Source organism: Glycine max, chromosome 8 (genome assembly GCF_000004515.6).
Source record: "Glycine max cultivar Williams 82 chromosome 8, Glycine_max_v4.0, whole genome shotgun sequence".
NCBI classification, from domain to species: Eukaryota; Viridiplantae; Streptophyta; class Magnoliopsida; order Fabales; family Fabaceae; genus Glycine; species Glycine max.
In genome coordinates, this window is record NC_038244.2 from 737,664 (window position 1) to 747,832 (window position 10,169).

At 29.4% G+C, this 10,169-nt stretch overlaps 1 protein-coding gene across 1 annotated transcript; it reads right to left on the reverse strand.

Moving 5' to 3' along the window:
• Window positions 1-531: 531 nt before the first annotated feature.
• Window positions 532-4,392, reverse strand: LOC100802680 (probable serine/threonine-protein kinase At1g54610). The gene is made up of 7 exons (XM_003532347.5): window positions 4,091-4,392; window positions 3,625-3,909; window positions 2,312-2,629; window positions 1,765-1,992; window positions 1,593-1,693; window positions 1,384-1,504; window positions 532-922 (listed from the first exon to the last, which is right to left on the reverse strand). The coding sequence occupies exons 1-7, from the start codon at window positions 4,373-4,375 to the stop codon at window positions 593-595; spliced, it is 1,668 nt and encodes a 555-aa protein (XP_003532395.1). The 5' UTR covers window positions 4,376-4,392; the 3' UTR covers window positions 532-592.
• Between the last annotated feature and the right edge of the window lie 5,777 nt (window positions 4,393-10,169).

Sequence of the window (10,169 nt, forward strand, 5' to 3'; positions counted from 1 at the left end):
AATTTTCATGGGGGGTTCTGGCACTGTTTATTTGGACTTTGTGGTAATTTGGCAAAATTGCGATTCTTTCATTATACATTTATTTGACCATTACCTTCAAGTTGAGACCAGCACACACCCTCAGTGACAGAGACAAGAGTACAGTTACCTGCAGACGATACTTCGTATTTTGGCTAGGAACAAACTTTAGTTATTGTTATTTTTATTTTTTTTTGCCGAATAAATTTGTAGAACCAAAAGACACTTCTAATACTATTGGATAGGGCATTAATGGCATGTTGGGATGTCAGCAGATACTCACCAAAAGGGTTACTTTACAGGTCCGAAGCACAAATAGTTCTACTTAGTTGCAGTTACTTAATTAACCTGCAAGTGTAAGGAGATTTTCCTGAAAAGGATTACTTACCAAGTGGGAAAAGTAACGTTGTTGTTGTGTCAAAGTGGAAATTGAACATTCGCTACGAGTACATAACAATGGGATTAAGCAGGGAAGAAAATAAAATAAAATTCACAATGCAGGGGCAAAAAGGATTTATCAAGGCATCAGTCATTCTTTTCCTCATTCTAGGATGCTAAAATCCAAAGGAACATATTATCTGCTTGAATTGCTTCTAAATAATAAATCAAATGAATGGCCAACTGCTGATAGCTTGAATGAACGCATAAATTTCCAAGATGATGCCATCTGGGAATCTGCTTTACTAGTTTTCCTCCCTTTGTCTCTTGCAGCATCATGACTTATAACCGATCCACAAGATTTTGAATCAAATATGGTAGAGACAGAGGAAGTTTCAGTGGCTCCAAACGAAACAGCTCCTTTGTTTGAATCATCCAGTGGATATCCAACAGCTCCATCCTGATGAGGAGGTGGAAATTTCTCACTCTTACTTTTTGCGTTTGCATGGGTCACAACTCTCCACCTCTGAAAGTTAGTGAGAAGACATGTAATGTTGCTCAAGGAAACAAATAAGACAATGCTGAAGTGGAAAGCTTGGATAACCATGACATGATCAAACAAAATTCATCACAAAGTTCTATGAAATGAAGTGACAATACACCACCTAAAATATTTTTTAAAAGCCAAGCTAGCCTAAAATCAGAGAATCCTAAGCAAAAGATGACGCTAAAGAATCTAGGTCTTAAATTCCAGAGAGTTTTATAATTGAGAGAATTTTTTATCATGCAATTGCCAAGATATCAAGAATATTGGTGCAAGTATATAGAGTAAAAAGGAATATTGGACTTAGGATATACATAAAAAAATGAGTGCACCAACTTGGGTGTGCAGAAGGAACAGAAAGTTAAACTCAAGAACAGCATAATTAAAGTGAGTTCCAATTAAGTATGGAGACAAGACAAATATAATGGAAACTTCTGGCATACATCTAAGTTATTTTGGATCTCTACATTGGCTTCAGGGGCTGGATCGGCCAAACCTCGCTCACGTACTCTAACCCTTCTGGCACCATCAACTGCATTAGTTTTTCCACTTAGAGCTTTCTGCCTGATGATGGCAACAAAAAAAAAGGTTTAATGGGCACCAAGACAAAATCAGTTAGATCTTATCAAAGGCAATAACTGAATAATTGAACCTTCTTGCTTTTTCATCTCTCAGTTTTATATCCAATTCTTTGGTGGGAGGATACTTTGGTAAATTAGATGGTTCACAAGCATAGGGCACAGTGGTAAAGAACTGCAAATAGAAAACAAGTGAATTAATACATTACATCTCAAATACAATGCTAATCCACAGTGACCGCTCACTTCACTATTTAAAGCAGCTGAGGTAGAACCACGATCATCAGGATCTATTGCAAGAAGAGTTTCAATCAGAGGTAATGAAGAAGATGGAAAATCCTTGAACGTTTCTAAAGTGTTTCTTTTATATGGTTGTTGTGGCTTATAGAGTGCAGCATTTGGCAATCTATATTTCTTCCAGTATTCCTCAGATGGAGAGCCACATAGCTTAAATATTTTGTGCAGCTGCTCAACCTAGGTCCAAGCAATTCAAAAATCAGTCATATGTGTCTTCCAGAAAGTATGCATGGCAAGATATAGAAAACAGAACCGAAACATAAATTCGATGCTACAGTAACTTCCTAAAGCTTGCTAGAGGTTAAGTGTATTCAAAATTTCAAAGTTTACAGTGTGCTTTCTGATGATAAACTGATAAACTGAAACATTCTCATTTTCAGATGCTTCTCCAGTACTTGATGTAATTGAGAACAGATAACGAGTCATTGCAGTTAGTAAGTAGCCTATAAAATAAAATTTGATACAAAGCCACTCATGCAACAACTCGTAGCAATACCTCTGTTCGGCCAGGCATGATTGGCTTTCCAGTAAGTAGCTCGGCCAAAATGCAGCCAACACTCCAAAGGTCAACACCAACACCATAAGACGTAGACCCCAGAAGAAGCTCAGGTGGACGGTACCAAAGGGTCACGACTCTACTAGTCATGGGATGCTTTTGCTTAGGATCAAAGAAAGTTGCCAGTCCAAAATCTGCAATTTTAAGTATTCCTTCATTGTCAATAAGCAGATTTGAACCCTTAATATCACGGTGCAAAACACCTCTGCTGTGGCAATGCTCAAGGCCAGATAGCAATTGCTTCATATAGCATTTGACCTGTCATAAAGAACATACTGAGAAACAATCAGCCTTTCAGTACATTTTATGCTTACATTTTTAAATATGAAAGACTCCTCCTCCCTTCTATTCTTACTGATACTTGAAAAGGCAATAATACTTCACATAATTTCACCATGTACTAAATGTAAATATCTCCATGAAACCAAGGAATAAAAATTGTTATCATTTAACATTCTGCTTGCAACAGTACACAATGTAAGATCGCCACCCTCCCCATGGAGAAATTATTACATGGTCCCAGACACCATCTCGTGACCATGATCCCAATCAATCTTTATGTGATATGTAGCCAAGTTTTTCAGTTTAAGAAAAAGAGTTAATAAAACTCAATTATGTGTCATGTGAAATTACTTGGAACTATGGTGGTTCAAGGACCATATGATAATTTCTCACTCCCTATGTGACATGCAAACTATATTTTCCATTTAAACTAGGGATAAATTACAATTTTAAAAATACATATATACAGGCATAACAACCAAAGAATCCATTGGGGGATTAGATGGAATTTTGAAACATAAAAGTGGACGTATTCCCCCTTATTTAACTTCAAAAAAAGAAAATCCTCTACAACATTCCCATCATTTAAAAAACAAAGCATTATTTCCAATGCATGATATTTCCAATTAAACTCCACTCTCAAAATTCCCCAGCCAAATTCTTTACTTCAGTGCATCTGCATCCTAGCGGGGATAAAGTGAAAAACTTCCGAATCAAGTGCTAACTTCATTTTATGGAGTGATGTGACATAGGAAAATTCAGAGCAAGAATCATACAAAATCAAAAGTAAAAAACACGCTCAAAACAGCGCATGTATGGGACCCAAGAAGATGAGCTTGGTTTGGAAGCTCTAGGAGAAGAAAAAAATCTCCACTAATGAAAAGAGCTTATAGTTGTAATTGCATGTATAATAAGGCAACAAAATGATGAGGTGACACCCCTCAAAATATCAGGGCATAGAATAGTGGTACCTGTGGCTCAGAGAATTTGACACCTACGCTGGCTGAAAGACCAGCAAGATCATGCTCCATGTACTCAAATACCAAGTAAATACTCGATGAAATTCTTGAAGTAACCAACCCTTCAAGCTTCACTACATTGGGGTGATCAAGCCTCCTCAAAACAAGAATCTCTCTAGCCATAAACTTCACACTCTCTGCCTCCAAATTATCAAATCTAACCTTCTTCAAAGCCACTATCTTCCCACTCACAAGGTCTTTTGCTTTGTACACATTGCTATAAGTCCCTTGCCCAATCTTAACAACATACAACAGTAAAACTTCATTCGGGTCAGTTAAAAACTCAACTTTTTAAAACTTTTTACAAAAGGAAACAACACAAACACTCATTTTAAGGAAAAAAATCTTTTTTTTCTTAGTTTTTGGGAAATGGAGTTGAGCTTCGAAGTTCAAACTTGAAAGAAAGAACCTTCTTTACCTTAGCAAGTTTCTCGAACGTGTTGGCACGGCGAGGAGTCCAATCTCCGATGGAGTCGCCGGCGACGGCCATTAGCCACGGCGGCCACCCCTGATGGCTCGCCGTGAATGAGTCAAGTCGAAGTGTCCGGCGCTCCGGTGCCGGTATTACGCCGGAAAGTTCGCCGGCGTCCGGAGGCTTCTGCTTCTCCCTAACCTTAACGGCATTATTGCCGCCGCTGGTAGTCGCAGTGTTATGCCGGAGACGGTCACCGGCGTCCGCCGGCTTTCCGAGCTTGCACCCCATCTGTTGGAGGAATTTCTGTCGATTGTTTTTAAAAAGAGAGTACGTGTTATATATAATCATAATTACCACACTTACAATTTTACAAAGAATCACTAATTAATATTTTAATCCTAATAATTACATTAACATGATACTGATAATTCTAGTAATTTATTATAATAATAATAATAATAATTAATAATAATACATTAATTGTAAGATGAATTTAATATTTATGTATTGATTTTATTTGTCATGTAATTATAAATGATTTTTTAATTATTTTATGATAATTATTTTAAAGATAAATTTTTTTTATCATATATAATAAGTAATGATTGAATGACTGAATAACGCTATAAAATATTTTTTATTTTATTATTGCATAACCTTTTTCTCTTTTAATATTCTTGAAACATTAAATCCATTGATAGAATTTTGATATTAATAGTAATTAATTTTTCTATCACAAAATTAAGCCTGTTAATGATCCATTTTCAATTCAACAAAATTTCATTAACTATTTAATTATGTTTCTTTGAATAAAGCAAACAATCTCTCTCTTATTTATTTTATGAACTTACTTCAATGTAATATGATATCTCTTCCCATCAAAATAATATTTCTATAGCATGTGTTTTTGATAATATTCAATCTATAGTATTTATTATATTAATTATTTTTAGACTAAAAATACTCTTAATTAAAATAAGAAAGATAATTTATTGAAAAATAATTATAAAATAAATGAGTATTAATGAAAAATATAATTTTAGAAAAAGTTATAAATTTAAGATAAAATATTGTTATCAACTAACTTAACCATATTTTTTATTCTTGATGAATTAGGTATCTGGGTCTTATAAATAGGAACAAATGAAATACTAATAATCTTTTCGTTCAATAATAATTATCGTGTAAGAACAAAGTTTTTGTTTTAAAATAATTATCATTTTAGTTTTTTAATGTAACATTAATTATTATTTTAAACTTATATCCTTTTATAATTTTATTGATAAGGTTAATTTTGTAAAATTGTTACCCCCTTATATTCCTTATGTCCCAAAATTGCAATTCCCTTCCATCTATTTATTAGTTTATTTTTTTGTGTAAAACAACCTAAGAATGTGTTTGTTTTATGAGTAATTTTTTTAGTCCCAAGAATATTTTTTCCAAAAAATGTAACATGGAAATGTTATTTACAGGTATTATTAAAAAATGTGTTTGGTTAACTATTAAAGTTAGTTGAGATTATTTTTTATATTCCCAATAGTGATTAAAACATATGTTTATTTGAGTTATTTTGACTCAAGAATATATATTATAATTACCAAAATATTTTTATTACAAAGACTCTCATTACATCCCTTGTTTCCTCTCCATGTGTTCTATGATTATGATAATTGAAAGAGAAGCAAGAATTGCCAATTAAGAAAGGAGCATTGGAGGAAAATGAAAAATTATCGTAAAATGTATCAATAAAATTGACAGAAAATCAAATTAGGGAAATATTAATTGGGCAAGAATGAAATTTGTTTGTGGGATTGGAAAAAAATTGAAGCAATTGATGGAATAATGAGAGAGTACTAGAACTAGTGGTTAATAAGATGATATATATGAATTTTTACTCATAAAGAGATATTCATGTTCTATGAAAATATTTTTTTTTTGCTTATTTTATCGTGACTAAACATTGATAGAACGTGAGATTATGTTTTTTATTGGAATAAAATATACACAAGATAAATTTTTTCATGACATCATAACAAAAGTGGGATAATTTTCTTCATGTTGTGTGTTTCTAAACATAACTAAGTAGTTTGGAAAACAAATGCTCCATGAGACAATAATTAAAATGAGACGGAAGGAATAATAATTTTTTTAAAAATAACCTTATTATCATTAATTCATTTTTTTTGTTTTTGTAACCCATGTCATTAATATAACAATGGATATAAATGAAAAAAAATTAATGTTACAGTAAAAAAATTAAAATAACAATTATTTTGAAACAATTTTTTTATTCTAACGAAAATTATATTAAAAATGAGAGAGTATTATCTTTCATTTTTTTATTAGTTTAGGAGTTATAAAGTTTTTTGGATAATAAAAAAAGGAGAAAAATAATGTGGGTTTAATTCCTCCTTCTAATAAAAAATTAATAATTAATAACTAACATGATAAAAAATCATTTATTAATTTTCTTGTAAAATAACTTTGGACTAGGAGGAAAGAAGTATTATTTTTCAAAGAATCGCAACTAATTAGCTCAATTGAAAGTATATAATTAATGAGTCTTACTTGTGTAAAGTTGCACATGATAGAAAAATTGATAAGTAATAATGACATATTAATTCTAATAATCTACTATAGTAGTGGGTGGACGATGGTAGAGTATCGAAAACGCAGGGAGCCTCCATAAGCGGTGGCGAAGGTGGTGGTCCGCGACGAATGAGAATTTTAAGGTTTGTCAGTTGTGGATTAATGATGATTTTTCAGGTGAGGAGTTTAAGGTTGTGGCACTATCACTTTATTTACTATACTAAATAATAATAATTACTTGACAGTTTTTTCTTATAAAAAAATATCAGTTATAAATTATTAATTTTTTGTTAGTAAAAATAATCCAACTTAATCTCAATTAATTTAGTGTAGTGGCATGCACTTTGAAGAAAGCAGACATGAGTTTGGACAGGGAAACGGGAATGACAATCTGAGTTTGAAACTCAAATGAAAATTTTATAACTTTAATCTCTCCAAAATCACACAAATTAAACATATTTATTCCATTTTCATCTTCGCTAACTTGTTTTTTTTAAAAAAAAAACTAAACACAACTAGAAAGTTCCTAAAACTTGAAGTAGTAAATGAAAATTATTATGGTCGGGATGGTAGGCGGAGAAGAAATGTGTTTAGTTTTTTTTTAAAAAAAAAACAAGTTAGCGAAGATGAAAATGGAATAAATATGTTTAATTTGTGTGATTTTGGAGAGATTAAAGTTATAAAATTTTATTTTTCGGAGTTACAATAAAATTGATTTTTTTTTTCCATAAAAAACAATTTTTAGCCAAAAGAATGGATTTTTAGGTTCAAAAAATCAATTTTTTAGAAAAAATTGATTTTTCTTTGTAAAAAAATATCATCCTCCACTTATTTTTCTTAAATCAAATAACATAAAATATCATTTTATTTCTCTATTTTAAAATTATTTCTCTTCTATTTATATCTATCATATTTTTTCCTCTAAATCAAATACACTCTAAGGGTGTCTCATACATCTACAAAAATTATATTAGTTCAGTAATTAATTATATTATATACATAGTTAATTATTGTTATACCTGATTATAATTAGAGTCAATTTTTGTTGGATAAATTTGTTGAAAAAAAATTAATTAATGAAATTTTGTTTAGATACAATAAGATAATAAATTTTTATATAGTAAATTGGTAAAGGGCCTGAAGAGGGTTCGAATATGTTGGTTAACAAAAACTAACGTAGTAATAATTAATATTTATCGATAGAAAAATTGTATAATAAATTACAAAAAATGTATAAAGCTAAAAGGAAAAAAGTTGACAAATTTGGGAATAATTTAGGGATAACATGTTTGAGAGGAAAATAATTGTAAGCTTCAATTTTTCATATACATTCAAACTACTTATTTTTCAAGAAATATGGAATGCTTACCAAATTCAATGACATCATTTATATAATGTAACCCTAATGTATGCTATGTTTAAGCACTATCTAGATTAGAATGTACTATTTATGTAACTTGTATTTTCTTGCGTCTAATTATGTGAAGAACCTTATGTTCGTCTTTTTTTTTTCAATGAAGAACATTATGTTCTAGTAGACTGCATGTATGTTATGAAATCCCAAGTAATAGGATGTATATCGCTTTATTCATGCAATTATCATTATTGATAAATTTACCATATGTTAATGTTTGATTTTTTATTTATTCAGTGGATATGTTAATGTTTGAATGACAATGAATTCATTATTGTTATCCCTAAATTTATAAATGACATATTTTCTTAACGTAACGTTTGAATAAAGTAAAATGAATTTATTTTATCTTTTGTTTTATTCGATTTCACCTTTTTTATGGCATAAAACGTGTATAATTTCTTAATGATTAAATTATAATTTTGGTGTCCTAGTTTTCAAAATTCATAATTTTGATTTCATATCAAATTATTAACTAATAATTATGATTATTAGAGATATTAAATTAGTTATAAATTAAATAATATTATTAATCATTAAAAACTTTAATAAAATACTATTAACCTAATGTTATGAAAAATTAGAAACAAATTTTTTTTAATAATTAATAGTTTTAATTAATTTATAATTAACTTAATAACTAAAATAATTAGAATTATTTATTAATAATATATCAGGATCAAAATTATCAATTTATAGGATTAAGGAGGTTAAATGTTATAATTAAAATTCTAAGGAACTAAAATCATGAATTTAAGAAAGTAGAAGAATCAAAATCACAATTTAATTTTTCTTAATCTATGCTCATGTTTTATTTTTACTTTTAAAACATGTTTAAGGTAAAATAAACCTCATGTATATTACCTGTATTCATTTTCACCTTTCTATTTAAATTAGTAACACATAAATTAAAAAATATAATTAATATTTTAAATCATTTTAAAGAAATTTAATTAATATTTAAATTGTCATCATATTATAAGTGAAAATTATCAATTAATTTTATCAATAAATAATTTTTATACTTGACTGATTATTTTTAATGGTTACTTTTCTAATTATGTTTTTCACATCAACAATCAACAAGATATTTGAGCCCAAACTCTTATTAGTTAAGGATAGGATATTAAAAAAAATGTATAAAAGATCTTATTTTTATTAGTAGTTATTGCTGATAATTTTTTTATTAAATATAGATTAATCTATTTCCGAAAATTCATAAAAAATTGTATTTCCGAAATATGTAGAGGAAGGAACAAATGTTTAAGATTATTTAATTTACATGTTATACAGTTGTTTAATATGTACTGAATACTCATGCTGCCTTTAGATACTAGGCTCTGCTTAGCTTTTTAGCCTTATTGCCACTTGAAGGGCATCATGTAGAACAATTTTTAACAAAATTAAAAATAACCATAAATTTAAAATAAACAAATTTTATAGTGCCTTTGGAAAGAAAATCATAACTATACAGATATAGAATTTGATTAATTGTGGGATCGCTTGAAGATTATGCAAAGGCACGGCAGGATCATGAAGGGAAAGCAAATTCAATTACCAATGGTGAAAATCACTAGTCAAATGTGCGTGTGGCCCGTCGAAGATAATTATTAGTTGAAACAAAGAAAATTTAATGGCCTGATTTGAAAGGAATTGGCATATATGTGAACTACTACTGAAGAAAAAGCAGAAAAACAACAAAATAGCATGGATCTGTATTCTCTTTATATATATATATATATATTGCAATGACCTTAATTACTATTAAAGTTTCAGTAATATATAAATTAGAATAGTTATTTTGAATGAGAGCGTTTTTAAGAAATATATTCTTGAATTTAAGGAATGTTTGTAGAAAGTTTTCTTAATCTCTTATCACCTCAATCTATTTTTTTTTATCTGTTTCTAAATTAACACCTTAATTTGTTTTATCTTTCTAAATTAACACCTTAACAAATTTTTTTTTGTCACCTTTAAGTTGTTATTGAACACTTAAAATCATGGCCTTATTTGAAATCCTAGACAGCTGAGGCTGTTGTGTTGATGCTGGAATGTATACATTTTGCTGATGTCTATGAT

Bases quoted from the DNA above. Each gene is read 5' to 3' on its own strand.
- LOC100802680 (XM_003532347.5), bottom strand. From the start codon at position 4,375: ATGGGGTGCAAGCTCGGAAAGCCGGCGGACGCCGGTGACCGTCTCCGG. The intron at 1,993-2,311 runs GTATTGCTACGA...GCTTGGACCTAG, and splicing joins TCATGCCTGGCCGAACAGAG to GTTGAGCAGCTGCACAAAAT. The intron at 923-1,383 runs GTATGCCAGAAG...ACTAACTTTCAG, and splicing joins AGATCCAAAATAACTTAGAT to AGGTGGAGAGTTGTGACCCA.